Raw genomic sequence first — 27,316 nt, forward strand, 5'->3', positions numbered from 1 at the left:
CGGTCAGCAGAGTCAAGCGGCCCTGTGCGATCTGCAGCGTTAGCTACAGCATTGAAGTCTTCCGCCACAACAGCCCAAACTCCGACGACAGGCACACTGCCTACCCCGCCACTAGCACAACCCATGCCGCCGCCGCTAACACAGCCCACACCCCCACTAACTACACCAGAGGGCCCGGACGCCCCCAATACCCCAGACGCCCCCCACAGTAGCGTCCCTCACAACGGCCCACCAGCAGCCTAAAAGTAAGAAACAACGACCCAACGCCATCAAGCGCCTACAGCAAAAGATTGATGCTGACCCCCCGCACGACCCACTGCCACCTACCGATATACGCAGCCACACAGAGAAATCTGGCTTTATACTAAACAACGACCCCGATGAAAATGACTCCGGTCCCCCGAACTTTGTCATGTGGGCACCACACTACTTTGCCAATGTACAAAAAGACATGCAAGGAACCAACCGCATGCCTCGACTTGGAATTCCCCGCCACCAAAGCAAGTTCCCGCAAACCCGCACTCGCCCCAACCCGACCCGTACAATCCCAGCCCACCTCGCAGACCCCTACTTCCTGGGTAGCCAGGTGGACGACACCAATCCGCTAAATCCCGTCACAGCTTACATATCCGCAAACCCGCCAACAACACCTCCCACCTGTGCATATGACTCCCGACCGAGATGGGCAGACACTGGGGATTTCATGATTGCACCTGAGCCTCCAAACTGGCCGAACATCACTGGTGCCACACCGGGGGACAGCCACGACCCCCGCCAGGCTGACCACGACCCACAAGGACAAATGCGTGCAGAATATATGCAGGAGCGTGAACGCCTCCGTGCACACATGGAGCACCACCCACCCCAACCAAGGCCCTTCAAGCGTTGGATGGGAATCCGACTCCAGCTCCTGACAGGCAAACTACCCTGGCCGACGCAGGCATACCACGTTGCCCAAGCAGCAAAGCAACTAGTGCACTCCCTGTACCACGACATTGAGGAAATCTCGCACACTCGAGCTGGGCCCATCACTAAAGCCGTCACTGCCCCAGAGAAGGGTGACAGTCTCCACACCGAGCGCTACTATGAGGTAGCTTGGAAGGACACAGCCATCGTTAAAGGAGCGGCTGAGGCCTACACCCGCATGAAGTATACTGGGACTGCTGCCGCACACATGGGATACGGGCAAGCGTGCTGCAAACATTTCCTGCGCATGAAATGGGAACCCACCAGCGAACCCGTAGACAAATGCCCCACCCTCCAAGGGTGGACCCCTGCCATCTCCGAACACTTGCGGAAACTTGCAGAACCCCCTACACCCATGCCACAACCCAAGCCCAAAGACGCCCGTCTTACACCTGCCCAACAGCAAGGGCGATGGACGCAAGCCGACGTGGTCGCGTCCCACGTCCGACGTACCACCAAACAGAACACGCGCATTGACACCAACCCGTGCAATCCCTACCTCGACGTCCACCCCACCGGAAGGTATACAATCCAAATCCCAGACACATACACTGATGATCGCACCCTCGCCCACGTCTACAGCCCTACCGGACGCCACATAGCATCCGTTACGCTAGGCACGTTGCTGACTCTTAAAGCTCGATATGATTACACCCTATCTACCCACCATGACGCAACCAGCCCGCACCGATCTCAAGGGGGCTTCCCGGAAGACTTGGCTAAACTGCTAATCCGCGCACGGGTAGACAGCAAAGGCAAGACATGCAAGTCGGCCCCCGCACGTGAGCGCTCTCTCCCCGAGTCCCTGAAGCTGGCGCTGTACAACTGCCTTGCCTCGACACACTCAGACCCTGACCGCCCAGTGGGGCTGGTGGAACGGTTTGCCTCTCCACTCAACTGCTCGGGCCGGGCCACTAAATATTACAGCCAACACGCAGCTGACTCCCTCTTCGGGGCCTCACATGATGCGTACACGGCCCCGTTTGATGGCCTTTCCCTCGCCCACCCTGACCCTGACCCAGACGCCTGCACAAAGGCACTGGCGTGGGCAACAGCATCGATCGAACACCTAGAACACCAGGCCACCCCCGCCATTACCTTCATGATTATCCCACAAGGCAAAGGCGCCGTCAGCCGGTGCCTTGCGAGTCCACATGTCACCATCCTGGCCCTGATTCCACCTGGCGTATCCGCCTCTAGCATGTTAGATGGCCTCGGGGCGGCCGACGAGGCTGCCAGCAGCAAGCAGGGCCTGCAGCTACTCCTCATTGCGAACACCACAGGGGTACAAGCACTCAACTCCAACAATAACCTGGCACGTCTCCAAACCTCCCTGGCCGAACTTGGAGCGGTGCCGCCACCGACCTCGCAACCCCCAGGGCGCCGACAACCACTGGAGTGGCCCGCGCGCGTAACCCTCCCCCGTGACCGCACAGCCCCACCGGGCCGACCATACAGCCACCGTGCAAAAGCCCGTGCAAAGCAGCTAACTAGACCCCAAGCACCAGCAGCACGGGGCCTGGACACATGCCCTACGCCCATGCCCACGCTCTCTGCCCTCTACACCACACGAGCTGCCTTCCCCACTCGGAGCAGCTACCTGTACGATGCCACCACCATTGTTTGGACCGACGGATCTTGCATCAAAGTTGCGGCCGGTGAAGATGGCAACGAAATGAACAAACTCGGTGCTTGCGCGTGGTCCCAACAGACCGAACACATCTACGTCGAACCAGGCGGCCTCAACAGCACCAACACAATCCAGAGAGCCGAACTATCAGCCATTCTCGTTGCGTTAGAATACATCCGCCCCCGACTCTGTCTGATGGGCATGACCCAAGTAACCATAGCCAGTGATTCCCTAGTGTCTCTCTACTTGATCCGCCGAGCCCTTACTGCACCACAACGACTCCTACTATCCAAGCATAAAAACCTGCTGGAAAACATTCTCCACGAGCTACAAATGTATGCCGACGCCGGGGTCCCAGTCCAGCTGCTGAAGTTCCGCTCTCACACAGGGCTCCACGGCAACGAGGAAGCTGACAAAGGTGCCGCCAAAGTAGCCGCCAACGACATGGAGGCCATGGGGCAGGCCATACGCTTAGCACCAGAATAATAATAATAATATCTACGCAGGGCACAGGTGCCCGCGTGTCTTAAGGAGGAGTGAGACAAGCTCACCCCACCATCGGAAAACTTGATTTCCCTACCCCGGCTCCCCTGCGCGGGGGCCGCCATTGGCGGTCCCCTGGGTGCGGCCTCCCGGGCGGCATCGGGTGTTGGCAGTGCCCATCTCTCGCTCTAGCCGGTAGTACAGGTTTGCGGTGCCCCGGAGTGTGGTGACGCTATGCATGTGGAGACGTGTGCAGCAGGCCTTGGCTGCCTGCGGTTTGGCTCCTAGGTCTTTGAGGAGAGTTTCAAGGGTACGGGGGACAGTGCCACCGTGGCCCAGTGTAATGACGTGTTTAGTATCGTAGTGCACAGTCCACCCTGCAGCTCGCATGGCAGTGGCAAGGGTGGCGTGCTGTGCTTGTTCTTGAATGAGCTTCTCGCTGTGGTGCAGGTCAGAGGTGTATCCAACTTCAAGGATGTACACTGGGTAGGCCCCTTTGTTGGCTGGTGGGGATGTCATGAAGCGTTCTGCTTCGGACCGGGGAAGGTTCGGGATAAACAGAATGTCAGGCCGCATCCTGTTGAGGTCTGCAGCGGGCACTTGCGGGCAGAGCCAGGACGGCGGCCGCATGCCCGCACAGTACTCAGGCAGTTCAGCTCGGGAGGTGGCATCCATTATCATGTAGCCACCACCGTTGTGACCATGGTGTAGGCATTCGGCAATCGTCCGCACTGCAGTGTTGTGTTTGGCTATCCTAGCGCCAACGAGTTGGGGGTGCGCGCAGTGGCCGGCAAGGTGACCTGCGGTGCCACGCTCTGGGTCAGATCCGCGGCTGCGCTGGGTGTGGGCACAGAGACCACATTTGTCGCTGTCTCGTAGTTTAAACAAAGCCAGCCGGGCCGGGCAGATGAGGCCTCCCTGACGAGCATTCTGTATGAACCGGCGTAGGCCGTGGCTGGCGTCCGAGTTCGTCATGTACGCGTTACTGGCGCGTGGGTCAAGGCTGGGTGCTGCCTCGGCCCATTTCTCAGTGTACAGGGTTTTGTTGGCGTATCCACCACGGCAGCTGGGGGCCATTGCCCTGGTGAGGCCCCGGTTTAGGTCCGACACGTAGTGCGTGGCTGTGCTATCGTCGTCCCTGGTGACTGTGAAGGTCGGCCACCAGTGCCGGGCGTGCGGGTCGTTGTCGGCCGGTTCGGATACATCGGCGGGTTTTTCCTGGGTGGCGACGGCAGCCGCCCCTTTATCGGCTTCCTCGTTGCCGTGTAGCCCGGTGTGCGAGATCACTTTAATCAGAGCGGTGGGTGCGCCCCGGGCGTGGCGTGCATGGAGCAATGCCACGACTGAATCCAGGAGGTCCCGATGTTTACTCAGATGCAGTCGCCGAGGCTCGTTAATTGCTCGTTTGATTAGGTACAAGCTTGCAACAGAATCTGATGCAATAGTGAGCTTCTTAGTTGCAAATTCTTTACCTTCGCCACCAAATTCTGCGAGGGCAGCACGAATTGCTGCCAGTTCAGCTCTCGTAATAGTGTTTGTGCACCCAGCGCCATTTGGATTCACGTAGACAACGCGAGAATCGCTGAACCAGGCGCAGGCGCCGGCAACCTGGACTTCTTTGCCATTGTCAGTTTTGATTTTGCTTACCGAACCATCTGTCCAGACAGTGCCATTCACGTCGTGGGCCAGAGCATGGTGGGTCTGGAATCGCGCGTTAGGAAAGCGTCGTGCTTCGTCAGCCATGGCGTGTATCGTCTTTGGGTTAGCGTGCTGGTATTTGGCTTGCTTTAGAAGTGAGTTTGGGAGGGCCGGGCAGGTTGGGGCCGTGGCCGTGTGTGTCCACGTGCGCGGGTCGCTGATGTGCGTGGGTGCGTTCGCCCCCCGTTTCAGTGTGTCCACGAGCCGTTTCAGGCGGGGGGCAAAGCACTGGAGTCCGGCGGGGTTCCCAACAATGACCAGTCGGAGCCCCTTCTGGCGTTCAGCCTGGGTGTTGGTGCCAAGTCCTGTGTCAAGGCCCGCGGTGCCCGCGGACCAGTTGGCCAGCTCGTGGCAAAGTGGGTGTTGAAGCCACTGCGTGTGGGGGAAAGTGGCCGCTTTGGGGAGCGCCAATACAGTGAGGGTTGGTTCCTGTGAGTCACGCATAGCCTCGGCGCATGCGAGGGCCCACATGAGCGCCTTCCGTGCATCGGGGGGGGGTAGAGGGGGGGTGGGCATATTGCAAGCCGGTCCATGCGGTCTGGTAGGCATCGTGCAGTGCGCCAAAGGCCCCATCAGCAGGGTCTCGTGTCCAGTATTCGTGGGCTGCAGTGGAGGAGTTTAGTGGGGACGCAAACATTTCCCGAATGTGTACTGCTTGTGTGACCCGCAGGCATTGGACGATGGCTGCTACTGTGCCTGCCGGCAGCGACACCTGGTGCATTGGCATGGCCTTGCGGTCCTGCTGCGCCGGGTCATAGCGGTAGCGCATGATGAGGGCAGCGACCGCTTCCTCAAAGGCGTTGGGCCGCTGGTTGCCGGTGTGCCTGAAGCGCTCCCACAGGGTAAGGAGGCGGGGGTAGGTGATGGTGCCCAGCCAGCGGCCACAGGGTTCATGGACGTGCGCCTCAGCTGGGTCACGGCGGGTGCCACCAGTGGTGGTAATTGTGTATGCTCCGGGGGCCACGATGTCCTTGTAGGGGTTGCACGGGCTTGTGGTGATGGTGGTGGTCGTGCGGATGTCACGCGCGCGGGATGCGGTATCCAGGGGCTCGGCGTCGTGGCGGCCTTGGCGCTGTCTGGCGGTAAGGTTCCGATCAGGTGCGGGGCGCACTGTTCGGGGCCGCGGGCCTTGGTTGGTACCGTTTGCTAGCCGGGTGTTGCACTCCTCCAGTAACTCCTCCCATTGTGGGCTGTGTTTTAGGTCCCGTTCGCGGTCCGTGCTCGGCGCCCACGTGACATGTCGCAGGAGTCTGGTCGTCCAGGACGAGAATAGGGGGGCCCCAGTGGGCTGCGGTGCTGCCGGCTCTGCAACTGGGGCAGGCTCTTCAGGTGAGATTGCGTGGGCTTGGGTTTCAGCCGGAGGCTCAGCCTCGGTCTGCGCAGGTTGTGGGCCTGGGCGCGTCGCAAGAGGGTGCTTGTAGCACCTGGCATTCTGGATAGTTGCGTAGCCCATGCGAACAAAAGCAGAGACAATGCCGGCCGGGCAAATGGACGGCTTCCACTGCACCTTCCAGTATTTCTCACGTGTCCCAGAGGTGTCCTCCCTGGCTTTGCGCTTCCGTGTCAGTTCTTTGTCCGTGACAGTTTGTTTGTTTTCGCTGTGCAGGACCTGCGCCAGTTCCTGTCCGTCATTGTCCAGGTCGTAGGTGAGTTGAGTGTCACCGTTAGTGCGGTTGTCGGCGGGCCGTGGGACTAGATCGTGTGTGATCCTTGCGCGGGCCAGTCGCCAGTTGGGACGGGCCCCGTGGCCTCCCGCAGCTTGCGCTGCCGGGGCGGTCAGGGGCGGCGTCGGGCCGTCGACGTCCATGGGGTCGTTGTGCGCGGCAGCCTGGTTGATTTCCATAGGCAATCCTGTGTTGTTCAGGTACTCGTTTATGGCGTTGGGTTCGGGGTTGGCAGCATTAGCCGTGAGGCGGGTTGTGAGGGCGGGTAGTAGCCCACGGCGCTGTTGGCGTGGTTCGACAGCATGTGCAAAAGATGGTGGGTCTTGGGGGTGTGGGTGGCAGATCCGCACGTGTCCTGTCATGTCTTTGGCGAGCGCCTGGAATACCGAGCATGCCGTTTCGTACCCCCGCGTGCCCACCGGCAGGCTCTCATCGCCGTTGGTGAGCCGCAGGGCATGGTTGATGGCGGCGCGGTCCCCGGTGAGTAGGTCCTCAGGGGTAGTGCGTGTAGTTTCTGCAATGCGTGCGCGTTGCGCTGCATGTTTTGTAACGCGCCGTGCGCGTGTTTGGTTCTGTGGTGGCCGGCGTGTTGTAGCCGGCTTGCGGGCTCTGGCCGGTGGCCGTAGGGAGGGTTGCGTTGCCCCATCAGCGGGGACTTCCGGTGCAGCAGCACCGTGTGCGCCGGGGTGGGCCTGGGCCGCCCCTGCTGGGGAGGGGGGGGCTAGGTCGGCGGGGGCTTGCGTGGTGTTTGCTTGGGCGGGGGGCGCCTCCGGGAGGGGCTGCAGGTACCGGTCGAGGGGGTTGGCCATTCCGAGAGGGAGGGGGTCCGCCCTCATGGCTAAGGCCACGATTGCGGCCACGTCAGGCAGTGCACGCTGTGCGGTGGTCAGGGGGGCAGGGCTGCCGTGGGCTGGGGCGTTTTCCCCTGCACGTGCAGCCATACTGAGAGCAAGGCTAAGCCTGTTCAGGGCTACCTTGTGCTTGTGTCGGACCCGGCTCGCTCCCATGTGCTTCTCGAGGTCCGAGCTAGTAATCAGGTGTTTGCCTGTGTTGCGGTCCACCAGGTGGCTCAGTTCGAGCCTCAGGTCCGCAAGAGGGAGGACGTATTCGATGGGGAGAGGTTCGACGCCCCGGGCCTCAGCTTCTGCCTCAAGGGCAGCGGCAATGGACCAGGTAGGCGCAGTAAAGGCAGACCCATTTTGGTACAGTGTGACACCGTACTCTTTTGCCAGGGTCATCTGTTTCAGCGTCGTAAGGTGGTGTGACCTATGGGCTGGGAGAAGGTGGGCCTGTGTGGGGCCAGCTATGCTTGCCTGGCGCGGCAGAAGGGCTCGGGTTACTATCCCAAGACGGCCCGAGTCATTTAGGGCAAGGACCAGGGCCCGCTGGGCCACGCGCGCGTATTGCGGCAGGAGGGAGCCCAGGCCCAAGCCGTATTCGTCGGCGGGCAGGAGGGAGGTCCGGGTGGGGAAGCTGCGGGGGAGTCCGTAGCAGCGCTTTGCAAAACCAGCCAGGGTAGTGTCGAGCGTTGTTATGTCCTGTTTTGTGAAGGGCATTGCTGCGAATCCATATGCAACTGTGGTGTGCACGCACTGTTGTATCATGCGCAGGCGTTGTGCCGGTGTCGCCAGGGATGTGGCAATGGCTGTGCCCTTGTCCTTCACAATCTCGGTCACTCTTGCGACATGTGCCGACCAGTCCAGCGAGAACGTGAGCTGCACTCCCAGGTACTTGTACGGCTGGGTCGGGGGGAAGTACGGGACAGGGGTCGTGCCAATCTTAATTGTGTTGGTCATGTTGCGGCGCATGGCGGCGAGGGTAGCTTTTCCTGTGGGCCCGTCAAGGTTGGGGTCCGAGCGGGATTTGTCGTGCCAGATGGCGGTGGTGGCACACTTGGTGTGATTGACACGCAGGCTCGCCCACTCGGCGTAAGATGCGATTTTGTCACATTGAACCTGCAGGTCGTCGAGCGAGTTGGTGAGCGCCGCCAGGTCGTCTGCGTACGCGGCGGCACTGCAATGGTATTGCAGGTTTTCGCTGGGGGTCAGGCAGCCGTAGTGGTAGCCCCGTCCGCCCGCATGGAGCCAGCGGACAAGAGGTTCCATGAACAGAATAAAGAGCACAGGTGAGAGTGTATCCCCTTGCACGGTGCCTCGCTCTATAGGAATGGCGGATGTGCTTCCGTGTTCGGTGCGGATGCGGGTGGTCGCGTGTGCGTATAGGTTGCGGACTGCGCGGATCAGGTCCGTTGGCAGCCCAAGGTCAAACATTATTTGTAGTAATCGGTCCTGGTCGATTGTGTTAAACGCGGAGCTATAGTCCACGTATACCGCATAGACATCTTTTCCATACAGTGCGGCATCCTCAAGGGCATGTACCAAATTTAGGACCTGCCTTTCGGTGTTGCAGTAGGCACGGAAGCCTTCCTGCGCTTCACTGAATAGCTGGAGGGGGCCAGCCAGTTCGCCAATGCCCAAGGTAAGCATGGACGTGTACAGCTTGTAGCAGGTATTTGCGAGCGCAATGGGCCGTTTGTTTTTTATGTCCAGGGCGTCTCCAGGTTTGGGGAGTAGCACGGTCTCCGATGCGGCCCAGGTTTCAGGTATTTGTGACTTGACGTACATGATTTGCAGGATACAGTGGAGGTTGCGCTTCATGCCCGATGGCAGGATACGGAGCAGTTCGTTTGGTATGCCGTCAGGGCCTGTCGCCTTGTTTCTGGAGAGGTGAGAAATGCACTGCTCAAAGTTTGCCGTGTCTGCCATGCTGGGGAGCATGGAGTGTGTGTCAGGGTGCCGGTTGCGGTCCAGTGTGAATTGATCTGTTGCGTCGGCTTTCTCAAATGGGTAGCCGCGTGTGGCGTTGCTGGGTAGTCGGAAGTCCCCAGTGCGGGTGCCGCGTGGTGGGGCGGACAGCTTTCGGAAGTGGGTTTCGAGTATGGCGAGGATGCTGGTGGAGTCAGTCGTCACCTCCCCAGTTTCCGGGTTCCGGACCGCTGGGAGACCCCGTTCCATGTCTTCCTTCTGAAAGATTCTCTTGTGCCCCTGTGCAGGGCGCGTGGCCAGGGTATGTTGCAGCGCTGTGGCAGCGGCCTCTCGCTGGGCTTTGGCGCGGTCCGCCACTAGCTGGCGGTGCTCGGCCTGGCAGGCCTTTATTTCGTTCCGCAGCTTTGCTGCTGCATTGGCGGCGTCTACCTCAGGTAGGGCCTGGGGCCCTTGCGTGAGGTTTGTCAGTTGTGTCTTCAGGGCCACTTCCTTGTCCCATAGGGGCTTTAGCACCCGTGCGGTGGAGCGTGATGCGTGGTGTTTGCCAGTGAAGGGGGCTTTCCGGGTGCACTCTTCAAGGAGGCATGTTAGCCCGGTGTCCAGTGCGGAGGCAAGTTGTTCTGCAAGTTGGTTGATATCGGCCTTCTGGATGCTCGTGTCCTGCGCCAGGTCTCGGTGCATGACGCTGGCGGGGTAGCCTGTGGGGTCCATGCTGTGCCTTGTGAGTGCATGTTCAATTGATTGCGTTGCCTGCCTTGTTGCAGAATGCAGGTCGGCTGTTGCTTCCACCAAGGCTTCCTCAAGGCGGATAGCTGCGGCGGCCAGTTGCTTTTGTGTGACGGGCAGGGCGACCTCGGCCCATCGTTGTTGGGTCTGCTGTTGGGGGGCTGGGTTCCGGGCGCCGGCCTGTGGTGCCGGCCATAGCTGCAGGTCCGCGGCTAGTAACTCTGCGTGGACTGGTTTGTGGTCAAAGTTGCCTGCAACTGTACTGGTGTATTCACGCGCTTCTGTGCATGCAGCGCGCGTGGCAGGGCATAGGAGGATGTCATCAATGCGACTGTGATATGGGGCCATGCCCGGGCGTGTTTGTTCATATGACCATTCGGCAGTGGTAGTGGTGTCTCCGCGGATAGGGCGCAGGCCAATATCGGCAAGGAACCGCTGGTGGGCCCGGTCCGCCGTGTCGATGGGGCTGTCCCGCTCATGTGCTCGGGCGACGGCATTAAAGTCTCCCGCGGTGACTAGGTGGTGTCCGCACGCGTCCGCCCGGCCTACCACCTGCTGACAGTATGTGTAGATTGCCTTGCGGGTTTGCATGTCCTCTGGTGCGTAGATGCCCAGTACAGTGAGAGGCGTGCTCCCGGGGGTCTTGATTTGAACGTGTGACACATAGCCATGGAGTGTTGGTGGGGGCGTGTGGTGTGTGACGCAGCCGAGGTCACTGTACCGGGTGGAGATGGCCACCGCTACGCCAGCGCTACCGCGCGCTGTGGCCACGCGGGGAGTAGTGCTACAGTAGAGGCGGTATCCTTCATTTCGGAAGGCTCGCTTGATAGAGTCAGTCTTCCCTGTCAGTTTTGTCTCGGTTAGGACAACTATGTCGGCTTTCCACTGGGCTAGGTTGCAGAGGGTGAAGCTGACGTTGCCGGGTTGGCCGGTGGACAAAATTTCTGAGAGCAGTCCCCGTACATTGTGGGTCACGATGTGTAGGGTGGTGTTGCTGCTGGGGGGTCGCGTGTTTGTGTGTGCCTGGTTGGGTTCCATGTGGGCATGGTTGCGTGCAGTGGGCCGTACTAGCCAGTTAAGGATAGTTTGTCGGGTGCCTGTCGTGTTGAGTCGGGGTGCTATGCCAGCATTTGCATCGTGTGCCTGCGCGGGTGCGGTAGTGTGGGGTGCTGCATGCTGTGGCGCCCTGTGTGCTGCCCGCAGCGGTGAGTTGTCTTGGGCATGTTGAGCTGGCTCTGGTGCCGGCCTTCCTGTGGCGGCGGGCCCTGTCTGCACGGGTCTGGTGGCCTCCAAGTGGGGTGGCGGGCGTGGTGGCGGGACGATCTCACGGAGTTGCCCAAGTGCGTCCTGAAGTGTTGCTGTGTCAGATGCACGCACCGCGTCAAGGCACCAGACCTCCCCATCAAGTGTGTTCCAAGTGTTGTCGTGTAAGACCGTGTTGTGGATAGGGCTGTTCACCGAGTCTATTACTCTCCATTGTCCTGCTTCGTAACGCACAGCAATTGTGTGTCGCACGGTGTACTGGTGGACGGTAAAGCCGCGAGTTCGGGCGGCTACCGGAAGGTTCTCTAGGACCTTTTCTTTGCTGATGTCGCCATTGAGTCGCGGAAAGTGGGTTCGGCGCATAATCAGCTTCCTGTTGGGGTAGGCAAATATGTTGCTGATGGTGGCATTGTGGTACAGGTAGTGGTTCAGGAGAAGTTCGCTGAAGGCGCCACTGTTGGGGCAGTAGCATTCTTTCCAGAACAGGGCATTCGGATCCTGCGTGGCTGTAAGGTGAGCGTGCACTCGTTTAGCATAAGAGAGGACATCTAGGGGGTCGAGCCATGCGAGCCCCAAAGAGTTGTTGAGGGCGTGGACACTGCAGAAGTGTTGCCGCTGTGTTTCACGGTATGTTGCATTGGACCGGGGCGGCCAGTGCAGCGCGGCTGGTGGTTGGGTGTTCACTGCCGCATGAATGCGAGGGTCGGCGGGCGCCGGCGGGGCTGTCGGGCCTGTGGGCAGCGCACCTCGCAGTGTTGGCTTGACGTAGGGCACCGTGTGTGTCCGGTTTACTGCATATGTAAGCGTGAGGAGAGTGGTTGCCTGGCTAGCAGTAAGTAGGCCGGTGACCAGTGCTGGCCCCCAGAGTGTCAGCTGTGCCGGTTGCACACTGCACGGGTCCGGCAGTGTGAGGTACAGGTTTCGCAGGATGATGGCCATGGCTGTTCCCCAGAGTAGGAGCTTCCGCCGGGCCCAGGTTGCAGAGGCTATCTGCCGTGTCACTTGGACCACATGTTTGAGGAGAGCTGGGAGACAGAGGACGGCGAGGATGGATGTCACTGTCAGCGCGAACAGGAGACCGAGGGCTGCGGGGATGGCGGTTATCCCGAGGGCAAGCGCTATTGCACACAGAGGGGAGAGAGCGAGGGTGGTGAGTGTGGGACCCCATAGTAACAGGCTGAGGATTGCACCGTTTGCACGGATTTCTGAGTTGACTGAGGCAGTGCGGGTTTCGGCGTACAGGAGGTGGGTCCAGAGCATATACATGGCCCCTGTCGCGGTGATGATTGTGAGGCTGAGAATGGCTTTGTCAAGTATGGTGTGAAGGGTTTTGCCAGTCTGGGCGGTTGTTTGGTAGATGGCGAGTCTAGACCGGGTAGCAAGATGTGCGCCTACTCTGATGGCAATTGTATGGCTGTGCATGGCTGCCCGCACATGCCCTGCTCCGGCCCAGTGGAAGTGGACGACGAGTGTAAGGTGCAGGCGAAGGAGTGGTGAACTTTCCCAGGGGGCACTACAGTTAAGGGTCGGTTGCGGCCCGTAGGCTGTTTCTGCCATGGAGTGCAGTGCCGAAGCACCGGAGCGCAGCAGGGTTCCTCCATGCCGATTGCCCAGGTCGCCCAGCGCAAGTACACTCGTCAATAGGCTCTCTGCAAGCAGCCCGATTGTCTTAGTCGCATATGAACGGTATACTCCCTCCGCTGTGCATAACTTTGTCACGCCATTTCTGCATGCCTGTACTATTTTCAGATTGGTAGAAAGGAGCCCCTCCCCTACCGGCTGCAAAGCCTTTATCATCGCATTGCGTATATTGGTGCATCCAGGCTTGGGCTTAACCTTTGCGCGCGACAGGAGTCCGCTAGGGCTTCGGTATTGCCTTCGTTCGGAGCTTGTCGGTGGTGGTTCTGTGAGCAAACTCGCATTTTCATAGAGCTGGGAATTAGCTGTAAATACTGGAGGTTCGGCTCGGCCCCTTTCTGGGACGTCGTTGGCGAGCGGCTCTGAGGCAACTGGTATGTGCTTGGAGTTTATAAGCCCCTCAATATGCGGGTGCTTTGCAGCAGCTGGGCTTTGCGAGGGTCTCATTTGCGACATGCCGAGGGACCCGGCGCCAGCAAGCTTGCTAGCTGTGTAGCACGTTGTGTGCAGGATACTGGCATCAAGTATGCCTGTCTGAGAGCAGCGATGCGACGATAGCGTCGCGTTCGCGGGGAAGCTGTAGCCATGGGAAATCCTCTCCCTCAGAGAGAGCTCGTTTACATCCGTTCGAGACGGATATGCAAACCACATATGGTCGTGGGGAGTTCGCTGGTTGCCTAAGTGCACGAAAGCACTGGCTCGCCGGGGCGGTCCCCAGTCAAACCAGCGTTCGGCCGCGGCAGGTCCAGCCCCTTTCCCAGCCGTGGTTGCGTTGGTTGTCAGCATGCAGAGTGCAAAGCATAGCAGAACACGGATACCTGCGGTCTTTCGCTCCACCTTTCGCCGAGCAACCATTTTCCACATATTTCCTAGCGACGAGCTTACAAGGGTTGGTACAGAGGTTTGGCTAAGCATTATATTCCGCGTGTCGTATGCAGCTGACCACACACGCCGCGTTGCTTAGCACCAGACGAACCGTGGTCCAACATCTGGTGGCCCAAACGCAACTCTGACAATTTCTACCTAAGTGACCTAAACCGTGGAGTCCTGAACTCGTTGCCCCCCGAAGCACAACAAGGCTTTACCAATAATACACCAGTGCTGGAGCAATGGGCGGAAGCACCTGCCAACATGTGCCCCACCCTCAGCAACCGCACGCACCCTCGCCAGCTCCACCAGGCACCCCTGGCTGGTCAAACAAATACTCTACGCCCGCTACGGCTACCTCTTCAACGCACAGCTTAAACGGCGCTACCGCCTGGGAGGGAACGGCAACTGCCCCCTCTGCCACACCCCTGACTCCGGAGGGCACATCCTCGGAGGCTGCACACACCCTAAAATGAAAGGCGCGTACATCAATCGGCACAACTGGGCAGTCCAGCGTGTCGCCAAATGCATCTCCAAAGGGACCTACGGGAACGGGTTCATACATGGTCATGGACGCGGGCCCTCTAGCTTACCTGCCACACTATGCGTCAGCACAACGCCCCCCCGCCTGGCTGGCTGCGGAGAGGACATCATCACCCTTTATTACAAGGCTCCGACCTGACATTCTGTTCATCCGAAACCTGCCCGCCCATGAAACACATAGAGAAGGGTACCGCCCGCCCCTGAACAAAGCACGGCTGCCCATCTATATCCTTGAAATTGGTATCGACCACGGCAGAGGTTGCTTAGCGATAAGTTGGTGTGTAACGTCGGTTCAGACCCGAGTTCGATCCTCCCCAAAGTCGGTACAGGGGAAACCTCCATGCGTATTCAAATCACGCACAGGCACTCCGCAGGGACCGCACGGCTCTTCAGTCGTGTCCTTGTCATACGTGGCTAACGTCAGATAAGAGAGCGGTCGTGAAGTGCCGGCAAAGGGGCCGGACTCTGGAGCGATCCAGAGTTTCAGTTGAGATGTTGCCCGACAGTCGGCATTACCTGATCCCCCGATCTCAGGTACCGATAGCCGTGAGGGTAGATCATCCGAGCTGAACATGGATAGGACACCAGGGGCTTAATCCACCCCGCTCCCACCGGTGGGCAGGACCGGCAAATGATAAGGTGGTCGTGGTGACTTCCCGCCTTCTCTCGAACTGGGTTGAGAGATGATCAGCGAAGGCGTTGCCCCGTTAATACATGCTAGGCCCTATGGGCCAGCGTTGGGATAATTATTATTATTTTTTTTTCCTTGAAATCGGTTACAGCTCTGACGTCCGCCATTTGGACAAGCGGGAAGAAAAATCTCAACAACACCAAGAACTCAAGCGACTGCTGGAAGCGGCCGGATGAACGGTCCACTACTCCACCAATGAATGCCTTGCGCTCGGAGTGACTGGCTCAAGTCAAAGAATCAAAGACCGTGCGAAGGATGCTGCGGCACTGGCTGCCGATTATCATGTGCTATGGCTGCATCATAGCAATAAGCAGGAGTGGAGCTGGTGGATGCAGGCGGTGGTGCAGGCTGGGTTAGACATGAGCGTGTGCGCACGCGTGTGGTTTTCCCCATCTTACTTTGCACGGCCTAACCTGCTTCCTCGTGAGGTGCTGCTTACCATGTAGACGCGTGGTGCCGTGTAGCCCGGGCCCTTGGTGCCGCTGACGAACTGGATGTGCAGGCCGCCGTACCGGGGGCTGACGGCGGCGTAGTAGTTGACTGTAGCCCATGGCCGCCCCTTGACGCGCTTGTCGAAGATGACGATGGACTTGGCCACGCCACAGATATATACCGCCCGTGGGCCTTGGGCCGCAGCTGCAGCTTCTTGGCGTCTGTAAATATAAGCCTCCAGATGTACTCCGTCGCCAGGTCGCTCTCCTCCTTGGGGAAGTAGGTGGGCGGTGGCGTGCCAGCTGGGGCCGGGGCGTCTGCAGCACCAGCGTGCGGGAAGGTAGCGGGCGCTGCAGAAGTCTGTGCGAGTTTGGCCGAGACCCTCATTGGCGCCCCTGCCCCGCCTCACGTTTCGCCCCCAAACTTGATTTCAACCTCTCCAATTTTAGCTCCACTTTCCACAGCGCCAAGCCCTACTATCAGGCGAGGCCTGGCGAGGATTTGCCCGCACCCCCGTCCGCTTAGGAGTACGGCAGAGGCCTGGAATCTATGTCTACGCGCCTCCTCTTGTCGTGCACGTCTATACCCTGTGAAGCTTAGGTGACCTGGTGACTAGCTGGGCTTGTTTGCACGGCCAAAGCCCCTTGCCTCACGTTGTGCCCCCACATGCGAACACACCTTGGAGTGTCCTAGCGCCTGGGCTCTTGCTGTGGTGAAAGCTCTTACTTTACTTTCCTGTGGATGCGGGCGGCGTGGGCAGGGTGCGCGTGTGGGGGCAACATGCGACAATGGACAAGGCGAAGTTCGGTCAGGCCTTAGGGATGGCCCTGCGCCTTGTGGGCTATGCGCACACGTGCATATAGATTGTGGTAAGCGGGGCGGGCGGGGTCAGAGGTGCGCAGAGGGGGTCGGGATGGGGGCTCCGGATGGGGGGGGGGGTCGTTTCCAGCTTGCGAGCTTAAGGGCAGCGAGGGGCCGGAGCGAGACTTTACTGGACCCGCATTTCCTTAAACACAGCGCTCACTATACTTGCCCTTGAATAACCATTAGCGTACCTAGTGAGGAAGCGGTTCCAATTTGTTTCGCTTCCTTGCTCGCTGCGTAGTCGCCACAAACGGGCTTCTGGTCGAGGGGGCCCCAACTCCCGAACTCGCACAGACTTCTGCAGCGGAGTGAAGGGGGGCGCAGCTTCGCGGCTAGGGCTGCGTTTGGCCTCCCCGCGGCCTCAGGACCTGTAGCAGGTAAAAGTCAACGCGACGGAGCAAAGCGGCCGGGCTCAGGAGCGTCCTACGAGGAGTTGGCATCACGATTCTAGTATCTTCGTGCTCGCACCTGGAGCGTCGTCGTAACGCACTGCTTTGTGCACTGGTTAAAACTGTATCGAAGGCGTATTGGGCTCAAAGGAACACACGAAAACCGAGATGTTGAGAAGAAGCTTCGACTTACATATGCACGGCGTGTGGCCCAAACCGCCACGCCCCTCGCCCGACACCTCTCCTGCCCCCTCGCACCCCGCGGAGCTCTGGGCCTTGGTAGCGGCGGTACCGAATCGACCACGGCAGAGGTTGCTTAGCAATAAGTTGGTGTGTAACGTCGGTTCAGACCCGAGTTCGATCCTCCCCAAATTCGGTACAGGGGAAACCTCCGTGCGTATTCAAATCACGCACAGGCGCTCCGCAGGGACCGCACGGCTCTTCAGTCGTGTCCTTGTCATCCGTGGCTAACGTTAGATAAGAGAGCGGTCGTGAAGTGCCGGCAAAGGGGCCGGACTCTGGAGCGATCTAGAGTTTCAGTTGAGATGTTGCCTGACAGTCGGCATTACCTGATCCCCCGATCTCAGGTACCGAAAGCCGTGAGGGTAGATCATCCGAGCTGAACATGGATAGGACACCAGGGGCTTAATCCACCCCGCTCCCACCGGTGGGCAGGACCGGCAAATGATAAGGTGGTCGTGGTGACTTCCCGCCTTCTCTCGAACTGGGTTGAGAGATGATCAGTGAAGGCGTTGCCCCGTTAATACATGCTAGGCCCTATGGGCCAGCGTTGGGATTATTATTATTATTATTAGCGGCGGTACCGAGCGGTGCGGCGGCAGTAAGTGCATGGGGGTGGGGCGCCGGACGCGGCCAGGGCACGCCGCTCGGCGGTGTGCCGGTCGCCGCGCCGGTGTTCCTAACGCCGCGGCTGCCAGGCGAGGTGCGGTGCGCCTCTGCATCGCGAGCGAGTGTGGCGTTGTGGTGTGTCTGTGTGGTGCTATCGCCTGGCCGGGCGCCCGGAGCGTGAGGAATGCGCATCAGCAAACTTCCAGCCAGCCAGCAACTTGTCGGTACAGTAACTCCGGCGTTCGACCAGCCATGCACTCCTGCTCTGCCGCTGCAAACTGTTTACTGTCTGCTTGGGGTACGGGCGTCAGCTGCACCCTATGGGACCTCGCCAACCTGCCTGAACCCTGTCCCATCTCACACACCCCCTCGCACCCCGCGTCCGGCCCTACCCCGCTTCTGCCTTCCGCCGGCTCCACCTTGCTTTTACCCTGCGTCTAGCAAGTATAACCTCTGCAAACGCGTCACTGACTCCCTCTTCCTCGCCGCTCAACCCCTGGACAGGCCTTCACCGCTCATCAAATTCCTGCTGCAACATGCTGTGCTGATAATGCTCTGAGTTTAGTACATCACCGGATTGCTAACTAGTTTAGCGATTTGACTCGTCCTTACGGCAGAAGGGACCCGGGCACAAATCCGGATAAAAGCCCAATTATGCAAAAGGTGAAAGATTGGTGCGAAACCGATTGGTGATCCCACGAATGAAGGTAATTGCCCATAGTGGCAATTGCGGGCTTATGCCCGGTGCAACCTAGAAAGGTCGTGGTGCAGAAGTCCGATTTAGCGGCGAGGTCCAAGGTTCAAGACAAGGCTCAAGATCCAAGGCTTGAGGAGGAGCGCCATGGCTCCTCGGATTGCACGAACTGGCAGTGCTCCACTACTTTAACGCGGCGTTTCCCTAGCACGATATGTTAGGTGTGCAGGCTCGGATGTAGTGGACTTTGAAGAGCGGCCTAGGACATGGAGGTTGTTGTTTCGGAGGTTGTGACTCTTTCGTGGTGAGGCGTCAGCGTGAGGGGGGTGGGCCCTCTCGCCCTAGTCACCTTGCCCCGTTACCTATGGGCCGGCGTTGTAATTATTATTATTATTATTATTATTATTATTATTATTATTATTATTATTATTATTATTATTATTATTATTATTATTATTATTATTATTATTATTATTATTATTATTATTATTATTATTATTATTATTATTATTATTATTATTATTATTATTATTATTATTATTCTCTGAGTTTAGTATGACACTCTGAAAGCTGCCGTCAGTACACTTGTTCTTGGCAAATGCAATGCGCAGCTTCAGGTACCATGATGATGTTGCCGTGCTGGAAGTGCTGACAGTACATGAGGAGCAGTACTGAAACTGCAAGTCCCCCAGCTTAAGCCTCATCACATGCCCCATTCGACGTCCAGCCCACGCCATGTGAACCATCATGCGGATGGTTGCCCACTTATGACTGTAGTCTGCCATGTAACGGGTGTGTGTGTTATGGTCCAAAGATGCCTTCATAGGCTTCAGCTCGCTAACATGCTGCATGTCAGCAAGTACCGTTGGAAGAACCGGCTTTGCAGTCCGTATGACATGAGGATACTGCGTATGAATCACATGCATGGGGTCAGGCGACAATCCCCTCAGCAGTTTAAAGACCGAGGGCTCACCATTTTACGCAGCACTCGCAGGACGTACTCCCGTAGCCCTCGCCGTACATTTGGACACATGGTGAAGCCGCGCAGCCGGTGCAGTATATCTAGGCACCGCAGAAACCCAACCAGAGTAGTGCTCACACAGTAGCCCTCAACCGGCTCACTGGGTGACTGGGGGATTGCCCCAGACCGCACACTCTTAAGGTCTGCAATGTTTACAAGGAAAGCCAACAATGCTCGGTAGTGTAGGCCACGCTTGTCCCAACCAATTAAAATGTCACCATGCTGGCCATGATTATGCTGATGAATCCAGGTGCCCAGGATCCTGCATCACACAATATGGTTGACAGTCCACCCATGCAGCGGCACACTCATTCTGCGGGTTACTTACGAGTCTGCCCACGCAACCTGAGCAAGAACACTTGAGTTTAGCCTTGCCCAAATTTCCAGATTTTCTGTTGCGGCCATAAGCTGAGCAATATCAGCCCTGCCAATATGATGTCGAAGCTGGCCACGTCCCTTGGTCACACGTGGGCCCTGAAGCCGTGCTGCCTGCAGGATGGCAGTCTGGTCTGGTGCCCGAGCAGCCTTGTCCTTCAAAGCCTCCAGATAAGCAACTGGCAACTTGTTATCCATTATTGGCTGGGCAGATACAACAACAGCGGACCAGCCAAACTGCGACTGCAGCAACTGGCGCTCGGCAGCATCTGGCTGAAGATTGGCACTGGCCCCGTGCATGATGATGGGTGCTGCGCCAGCTGCTGCAGCAGCACCAGTGTCAGCGACAGCCGTGGCAGCCGCCAGCCCGCCACCAGTGTTGTCGCTGCCATCATCCTCATCGTCGCTTTCGCTGCCAACACCATCAATACCAGCATCCTCGTCAATAAAGGACTCCATTGCCTGATTAGAAAGCGCCTCCACAGTTGTTACACCAAGCTGCCGTGCGCTTAAAGCAGCCACTCCGCCACTGCCAGCAGACCCAAGCAAATTACAACACATGCTCATCATTTGGCGTCCAAGCTCGCAAAGCATGCTGTCAGAGATGGTATTAGTGCCGCCAATAAGTTCTGTTAAAGGTGTTGCCAGGATGGTGGACTGGCCCAAACTGCCCGAAGGAGCGCCTGAGCCAGATGCCCCAGCAGCCGCACCCATCACGTGCGATGGAAAATCCCGGATGGTTGGCAAGGCATGTGCCCCACTTCCGCCATGGACTTGGGCGCCCAAAATTTCAGACCTGCCATGAGCAGCTTGGTCACGCCACACGAAAGAAGGTGGAGGGGTAGTGTGATGCTCTGACAAGTCCTGGGCCTGCCGCATGATGGACGCAATATGTGCTGGGTCCAAGGTGCTACTTGATCTACCACCAAGTCTGCTCATAGATGTGGCAGGCCGTGTGGGCTCACTGGTGGCACATGATGGCGTGGTGCTGGGGTTTGGGACCGCTGGAGGTAGGGGAGCACAGGGTGGAACCATAGGGTGGAGGTGGAGGGGGCATGCAGGGCCTTGTGTCCCTACCGTTCCAGCCCCCATTAAACCATCGGCAAATCACCGGTTACCTGGCGGTTATCCCCGTGAGAACGACGGCTTTGACACCTCGGTTACCATCGGTCTAATTGGACTAGAGACGGCAGACCGACGGTCTATAGACCACTTCACTGGTTACCGTCGGTTAACAGAAGGCATGGTAACCAGCGGCTGACCGACCAGTTACCGTTCAGTGACCGGCGGTAACCATTGGTGACTGCTTGGTTACCGCGCTTGGTTACCGTCGCCCAGGCCCCGCCCAGCTGCCGCCCAGGCCCGCCCAGCTGCCGCCCAGGCCCCGCCCAGCTGCCGCCCAGGCCCGCCCAGCTGCCGCCCAGGGCCGCCCAGCTGCCGCCCAGGCTCGCCCAGCTGCCGCCCAGGCCCGCCCAGCTGCCGCCCCCAGCCCCCGGCTCCCGGCTGCCGCCCTACCCCCCGGCGCCCGGCTGCCGCCCTACCCCCCAGCCCCCGGCTGCCGCCCTACCCGGCTGCCGCCCTACCCCCCGGCGCCCCCAGAAGTATCTCATTGTCAACAGTGTACTGTATTAAATTGCAGCACCAACATGACTCTTTGGCACACCTTGACACGCATGTAAGCCAGCTTCATGACCAACAAGTGCTTGCATGGACTCAACAACATTCACCGCCCACTGCCCCCCGCCGCCAGTCGTACTACTTGCTTTGGTGCACCTATCCCGCACGCCATGCTACTGCCCAACAGACCAAGGGCATCCTGCAATGTAATTTACTGTCCAAGCACTATCCCTCTACTTCCCCTACTTCTTGGCGTTCTCCAGCTGCTTCTCTGTGCAGCCAAAGCTAGCCGGTGTCTTGCCCTCCCAGCTTGTGTAGACTCCCGACAGCGGCCAGTTCACCTGCGGTGTTTATAGAATGTAATAAATAGTGTGCATGATGGGGTACGTTTCATGCTCAGGCAGTAGGCGCCTCATCAATTCAGCTCACCATGGCCTGCGCCTTGACGAACTTGATCTGCCTGCCGCCCACGCTCACAGTCGTTGTAGCAGAGACGCTGGCCACCACCTTCACCACCGCCATCGGGATCAAGTCGGTAGGCTGCATGCGCTCGTGCTGTTTCACGTGGTTAGTGGCGGGTATACTTGATTGCAGCCAACAAGCACTTGAACGTGAGCGTGCAAACTAAGGGCAACCCACCATGGTGCTGTGGGGAACACCAACTGCGACGACGTCATTGTTCTCGTTCTTGTTGAAGGCACCGCACAGCAGGAAGCCCTTCCTGGCGTCGGCGCTCACCAGCTCCTGCACGTGGCTGCTGGGGTTCTCCTCCTGTCCCTGCTGCTGCTGCGGCTGCGCTTGTGTGACCTCCTCGAGGGCCCCCACCGCAACTGGGCGCGTCTCACCTGCTGGCTGCAGCTCTGCCACGATGGCAGCAGCAGTGTTCACGGCTGGAGCCAGAGCTTCCGGCCTCTTTGGGGCCTTCCGGTCGCCATCACCACCCGCGGGCCCTGAATGCATTAGGAGAGTAGTGGGGTCAATGTATAGCTGCGTGTGTGCCATGCTGTCCCCATCATTCAGGGCCCTGATCTTGTTGCAAACATGGCACGCTCCGGGACATCGGTGCACTCTCCCCCAACACTACTCACACATACATACGCACACATGCACACATGCACACACCAGCACTAACACTAACTAATATAGATACATACTGCTACACTACGCCCAACATACACCAACGAGCTCGGTTTGAATTTCTGAACAAGTGAAAAAGGCGAACATAGGAGCTGTGCATGCCGCAGCAGAATATGGACGTTCTATTCAAAGCCCAAACGAGCAAGGGGACCACTGTGTGCAAAGCCTTTTGCCGATCCGTCAGTCCCTCGTGGCTGCACCGTGACGGCAATTGTGTACCCACCAGAACGGCACCTTGCTCGGCGGCTGACACTCAGACTATCACAAACGGTGCTATCGTGGAGGGCAAGAAGCAGGGATCGCGACACATGCCAGCGAAGGCGGGACGCTGGACCAAAGGAATCAGGGGCTGGCTGATGCTGGTGCTGATAATACTAGGCAACTGCGACATTCTCGCCAAGCAGGGCAGGGAGCGGCAGGCAGGGCAGGGAGCGGCAAACAATGGACTCGACCTGGGAGCCTGCCCGGACGCAGCCTCACAGACAACTCCGGATGATCAAATACACCAAGAACGCAGCAGTGAATTTGAGAAACAAGGGCTCCAACACAAGAAAAATTCCCACACCTCGCCCAAGTTGGACAAGAAGTTTCAACCCCAAATTAGCCATTCATGCTCTCAATACTTAACACAACGTGCTAATAATACCACTGAGGAAAGGGGGACCCACAACAAAGATCCAGAAAACACCTCCACTCTGCACCGACAGGACTTAAAAACAAGCACACATACCCTTGGAAAACAATACAGTCGTATAGCTTTAACTGCCATCGGCAGTCAGAGGCTGCCTAGACTCCAACGGCTCGCCATTGCCCGCCACGTCGAGAGTACACTGCAAGTGGCCCACGAGGGCCTTCACAGTGTGGCACGACTAGCCGGCACCACCGGCTGCAATACTGAGAGTATGTTGTGTCACGTTGAGCTTATAAGGGTGGTATTAAGGGACTCAATGAAGACCGCCAGGAGCGCCTGGATGGACAGCATGCGGTTTACTACTGAGATTGCGCTTGCTTGCGGAGAGAGTCTGATTGGGCCGTACCCAGTGGTTGTGTGTAAGGCTGAACATGACTGGTACTCACTCTGTGCTCATATTTCGATGATAACCCTAGCACATTGGATGGGAAATGGGCTGGTGCGAGCTGCATACCAAGGGCACTCACTGACGCTGAAGCTATTCCTAGGCACATGCAGCCGACTCTCCACCCCCCTAAAGCAATTCCTAGTATGGGCAGCGACGTGCACACGACTTACACTGAATGCTCTCATAATTGGCACAACGGCACTAGCTACTGTCATGCTTGCCTTCCTGCTCTTGAAACACCTACGTGCTGCTGGCAGGAAAACACACACGACGACAGCGGCAACAGAGCTGTATGCCAATGGGGCTGCGCTGACCACTCTACTTATTGGACCGCTCTGCATCAGCCTCGCTATGACTCCATTCTGCTTCCTTATGCTTTTCTACAGTGCAGCCGCCATCCCACTCGGGATCGCCGCACTAACAATTGCAACTGACGGCACTATTCTGGCCCTGGCAATGCTCCTGTACAGCGCACACCTGGCCCGCAGGCATGCACCAGCCATATGGCCATACAGAAATGCCGTCATAGGCACAGTAGCCATGCTAATCACCTTGTGTGCAATGTACACACACCTCCCATCTCTCTGCACAGACCACCAGCCGGTCACCGCCCTGCAAGCATGGGTTCCGACTATGGTCACTGGCTCGGCCTCCATGGGGCAGGCTGCCCTGTGGCTCACAAGTGCACCCCACTCCACCATGGCACACACCCCACTTCCGGGTCCCACAAGGTCACCACCCCTACGGGGGGCCTGGGAGACCCGGCCAGCTGTCCGCCAAACAACAGCCCAATCCGCCAATCCGACCCGTCCACAGCCACTACACTACCCCCCCGGGCTCTCAAACACAAGCTACCGCCAGACACAGCAACTCGGATTCTGCGGCATCCATGCCATAAATAACATGCTAGGATTCTCCTGGATTGATCCGTTCGATGTGCTGAGACATGCCAACGCAGTAACAGCTGTACTGAACCAAATGCAACACCCAAACCGCGACGGGTGGGCAAACGCCTACACACAAGCGGGCAGGTTTGACATGAGCATCATCAACCACTACCTTTACTATAACGCCACAATCGGGAATGCAAACGCACTTCCCAACAAGCGTTTAGTCATGCGCTGCGCCGTGTCACATTTTGACACACCAGGGGATCCCCCTCATTCCAAAGACTCCGTACTCGCCGCATTACCACGTGAGGCGCGCCGCCTTGGCTTCAATGTCCTCATGAATAGCCGGCCCCATGTCTATGCAGTCCGCCTTGAGGCAGGCCAATGGCGCATAGTCGATTCAGAAAATACACCACTCCACAACACTCTCCTTGAAGACGATGGATGGAGTGCTATGGAAGGCCATATTTACTACCTCGGCACCGTCCCCACTGTAGACATGGAGGCCGTGCGCAATACACTCGGCCCTTGCTACAACATCTTTCCACAAGAAGCAAGGCCACTGCCCACAGCAGCACCAACAGACCGCACAAATGCCCCCATTGAAATAGACATCACTCAACCTGAACAAAGGAACACTGCTACAAGCCCAAACAACACAACAAATGCTGCCCAACGCCTCGCCCCAAACATAACCGCCCAAATACGAACCATACGTGCCCTGGCCGCCGCCACCGCCACCAATGGGACAGCGCTGGCCCGCTGGACAGGGCGCACAAACACGCTCACCGACCTATTCAAACGACAGCAAACCGCACCAACAGCACGGCAAGACACAACTACCGCACAACCTAGCCCAGACCAAACACAGGCCCGCACACTACATCTTGTCACACACAACGTACGGGGCCTACTCTCACAAGTAACAGCCGCAGGTGCCCCGGGAAACCTGAGCTTCACACTCTGCAATCTTGCTGCCTGGAACGCCGATATTGTGATTTTGACTGAAACTAAGCTTGGCCACCGACACGACCCACTAAAGCGAGCCTTTATGAATGAAGGGTACCGCCTGTACTGCAGCTCTGTTCCACGTAACACCACGGAAAGAGGCAGCGCCGGCGTCGCCATTGCCGTGTCCACACGGTACAGTAACCTGAATAGTGTTACCACACTCCTCCAGTCACCCTACACGGCTATGTGTCGCACATTCAGATCCGCACACGGGGCAGCACGCCCCTTACAGTCCTGGGTGTATACGCGCCCGAAGACACGGCAATCCGCAAGGCCATCTACCATTACTGCCAGACCACCCTGACACACACCAGCGCCTGTGAACAACACCTGGTTGTGGCGGGAGACTTCAATGCTGTAGCTAACGCTGCAGATCGCACAGGGCCGCTTGACTCTGCTGACCGACTACACCAACGCTTTCTGGCACAAACTGGCTTATTACCCGCACGAGGCACCATGACCACAGAGGGCGAATGGTCCTATGAACAAACACAACATGGTGTCACAACGCACCGCATCGACCATGGCAGAGGTTGCTTAGCGATAAGTTGGTGTGTAACGTCGGTTCAGACCCGAGTTCGATCCTCCCCAAATTCGGTACAGGGGAAACCTCCGTGCGAATTCAAATCACGCACAGGCGCTCCGCAGGGACCGCACGGCTCTTCAGTCGTGTCCTTGTCATCCGTGGCTAACGTCAGATAAGAGAGCGGTCGTGAAGTGCCGGCAAAGGGGCCGGACTCTGGAGCGATCTAGAGTTTCAGTTGAGATGTTGCCCGACAGTCGGCATTACCTGATCCCCCGATCTCAGGTACCGAAAGCCGTGAGGGTAGATCATCCGAGCTGAACATGGATAGGACACCAGGGGCTTAATCCACCCCGCTCCCACCGGTGGGCAGGACCGGCAAATGATAAGGTGGTCGTGGTGACTTCCCGCCTTCTCTCGAACTGGGTTGAGAGATGATCAGCGAAGGCGTTGCCCCGTTAATACATGCTAGGCCCTATGGGCCAGCGTTGGGATTATTATTATTATTATCCCTATATCATAAGAAGAATAATAATAGAAACCGGACTTAGCCGCGCGGGCGATCCTCCGGGGCCGGGGCGGGGGCGGGGCCCCGGGCGTGAGGGACCCAGCTTTGTTGCGAGGAGCGTCGCGCGTGCTCGCGACATAGCAGGGGCCGCATACGGGAGTGCGCTCCGCGGCGTTTGCGTCGGAGCCGCTGCCATTTGCTGTCCGGGCAGCCGCGAGGGACCCAGTTGTGTAAGTACAGCGCACAGAATTCGGCCCCCCACTTAAGAACGCCGCGTCGCCGAGTTGAGTATCGGGTCTGCGCGAGCACCGGTGTGTGGCCGCGTGGCCCCATGAAAGGGACCCAGCAATATGAATAGAAATTTATAGGCAGCATGCGCATCAGGAACCGGCGAGACTGCAAAGTGGTGGCTGTCAGCTCCGTCGCGCTGCGAGGTCGTCACAGGCCGAACGTGCACCGACTGAAAACGTTTGGATGAAAACGAGGTTCTTCGGGGAAGTGTATATTTGCGCGGGTGCGCGGGGACGCACCATTGCGTCAGCCAGTTTGAGTGCAGGGCCCAGGCGACTCCGCACCTCCCTGAATCTAACGACCGTAATCGTCATTGTCTCGCAGAGCAATACTCAAACGCACTTTCGTCACCAACTTACAAAAAGGGTCTCGTAGCGGCCCAACCAAAAAAAGCGATAGGGCGCTTTATTCTGACCGGCAGCGCGTCACAACAGCAAGCAAGTAGTATACCGGTGTAGCAGGTGCGGCGTGCGTGACGTTTGGGGCCCGTTCGGTGTGGCGACCTGGCGTTGTGGTCGCGACGTGACATTGCCGCTTTACAGTTCGCGGCCGGGGTCCAGCCAAGCGCGCATGGCTGCGAGGGCGACAGGGCACGCACCTGGAACACTACCGGGCCAGAAGTATGGTGTCGGCGAAGTATTCAGCCGGGACCGTCGGGTTTGTGCTAGGTTCACACTCGCATCCCATCCAAGTGAGCCCCCC

At 58.3% G+C, this 27,316-nt stretch overlaps 5 protein-coding genes across 6 annotated transcripts in view; 1 reads left to right on the plus strand and 4 right to left on the minus strand.

Annotated features, from left to right (window-relative positions):
• Window position 1: 1 nt before the first annotated feature.
• Window positions 2–3,627, minus strand: CHLRE_02g143127v5 (uncharacterized protein). The gene is made up of 2 exons (XM_043060212.1): window positions 3,177–3,627; window positions 2–3,094 (listed from the first exon to the last, which is right to left on the minus strand). The coding sequence occupies exons 1-2, from the start codon at window positions 3,257–3,259 to the stop codon at window positions 2,977–2,979; spliced, it is 201 nt and encodes a 66-aa protein (XP_042927953.1). The 5' UTR covers window positions 3,260–3,627; the 3' UTR covers window positions 2–2,976.
• A 9,811-nt stretch (window positions 3,628–13,438) lies between these two features.
• Window positions 13,439–15,947, minus strand: CHLRE_02g143147v5 (uncharacterized protein). The gene is made up of 3 exons (XM_043060213.1): window positions 15,559–15,947; window positions 15,374–15,493; window positions 13,439–15,227 (listed from the first exon to the last, which is right to left on the minus strand). The coding sequence occupies exons 1-3, from the start codon at window positions 15,751–15,753 to the stop codon at window positions 15,222–15,224; spliced, it is 321 nt and encodes a 106-aa protein (XP_042927954.1). The 5' UTR covers window positions 15,754–15,947; the 3' UTR covers window positions 13,439–15,221.
• A 2,754-nt stretch (window positions 15,948–18,701) lies between these two features.
• CHLRE_02g143167v5 (uncharacterized protein) lies at window positions 18,702–22,917 on the minus strand. 2 transcript variants are annotated; one of them, XM_043060215.1, is made up of 4 exons: window positions 22,264–22,917; window positions 21,815–22,125; window positions 21,605–21,730; window positions 18,702–21,516 (listed from the first exon to the last, which is right to left on the minus strand). In XM_043060215.1, the coding sequence occupies exons 1-4, from the start codon at window positions 22,265–22,267 to the stop codon at window positions 21,418–21,420; spliced, it is 540 nt and encodes a 179-aa protein (XP_042927955.1). In that variant the 5' UTR covers window positions 22,268–22,917; the 3' UTR covers window positions 18,702–21,417. The 2 variants fall into 2 exon arrangements, with proteins under 2 accessions (XP_042927955.1, XP_042927956.1); XM_043060216.1 differs by having other exon boundaries at window positions 21,152–21,516.
• A 628-nt stretch (window positions 22,918–23,545) lies between these two features.
• Window positions 23,546–26,797, minus strand: CHLRE_02g143187v5 (uncharacterized protein). The gene has a single exon (XM_043060217.1). The coding sequence runs from the start codon at window positions 26,517–26,519 to the stop codon at window positions 26,328–26,330; it is 192 nt and encodes a 63-aa protein (XP_042927957.1). The 5' UTR covers window positions 26,520–26,797; the 3' UTR covers window positions 23,546–26,327.
• A 100-nt stretch (window positions 26,798–26,897) lies between these two features.
• Window positions 26,898–27,316, plus strand: part of CHLRE_02g143207v5 (uncharacterized protein) — a 2,252-nt gene continuing 1,833 nt past the window's right edge. The window contains exon 1 of the mRNA XM_043060219.1: window positions 26,898–27,305. The gene's annotated coding sequence lies outside the window, so the exon portion shown is untranslated. The remainder of the gene's footprint in view (window positions 27,306–27,316) is intronic.

The sequence above is a fragment of the Chlamydomonas reinhardtii genome, chromosome 2 (assembly GCF_000002595.2).
Source record: "Chlamydomonas reinhardtii strain CC-503 cw92 mt+ chromosome 2, whole genome shotgun sequence".
NCBI classification, from domain to species: Eukaryota; Viridiplantae; Chlorophyta; class Chlorophyceae; order Chlamydomonadales; family Chlamydomonadaceae; genus Chlamydomonas; species Chlamydomonas reinhardtii.

What these genes read in the sequence shown, in the direction of transcription:
- CHLRE_02g143127v5 (XM_043060212.1), bottom strand. Translation starts at nt 3,259, where the DNA reads ATGGGCACTGCCAACACCCGATGCCGCCCGGGAGGCCGCACCCAGGGG. An exon ending in CCCCGCGCAGGGGAGCCGGG is followed by an intron (nt 3,095 to 3,176) that starts GTAGGGAAATCA and finishes TGCCCTGCGTAG; the next exon opens with ATATTATTATTATTATTCTG.
- CHLRE_02g143147v5 (XM_043060213.1), bottom strand. Translation starts at nt 15,753, where the DNA reads ATGAGGGTCTCGGCCAAACTCGCACAGACTTCTGCAGCGCCCGCTACC. An exon ending in AGCTGCAGCTGCGGCCCAAG is followed by an intron (nt 15,494 to 15,558) that starts GCCCACGGGCGG and finishes AAGCGCGTCAAG; the next exon opens with GGGCGGCCATGGGCTACAGT.
- CHLRE_02g143167v5 (XM_043060215.1), bottom strand. An exon ending in GTGTTCCCCACAGCACCATG is followed by an intron (nt 21,731 to 21,814) that starts GTGGGTTGCCCT and finishes CACGTGAAACAG; the next exon opens with CACGAGCGCATGCAGCCTAC. An exon ending in TCGTCAAGGCGCAGGCCATG is followed by an intron (nt 21,517 to 21,604) that starts GTGAGCTGAATT and finishes TAAACACCGCAG; the next exon opens with GTGAACTGGCCGCTGTCGGG.
- CHLRE_02g143187v5 (XM_043060217.1), bottom strand. Translation starts at nt 26,519, where the DNA reads ATGGCAGCGGCTCCGACGCAAACGCCGCGGAGCGCACTCCCGTATGCG.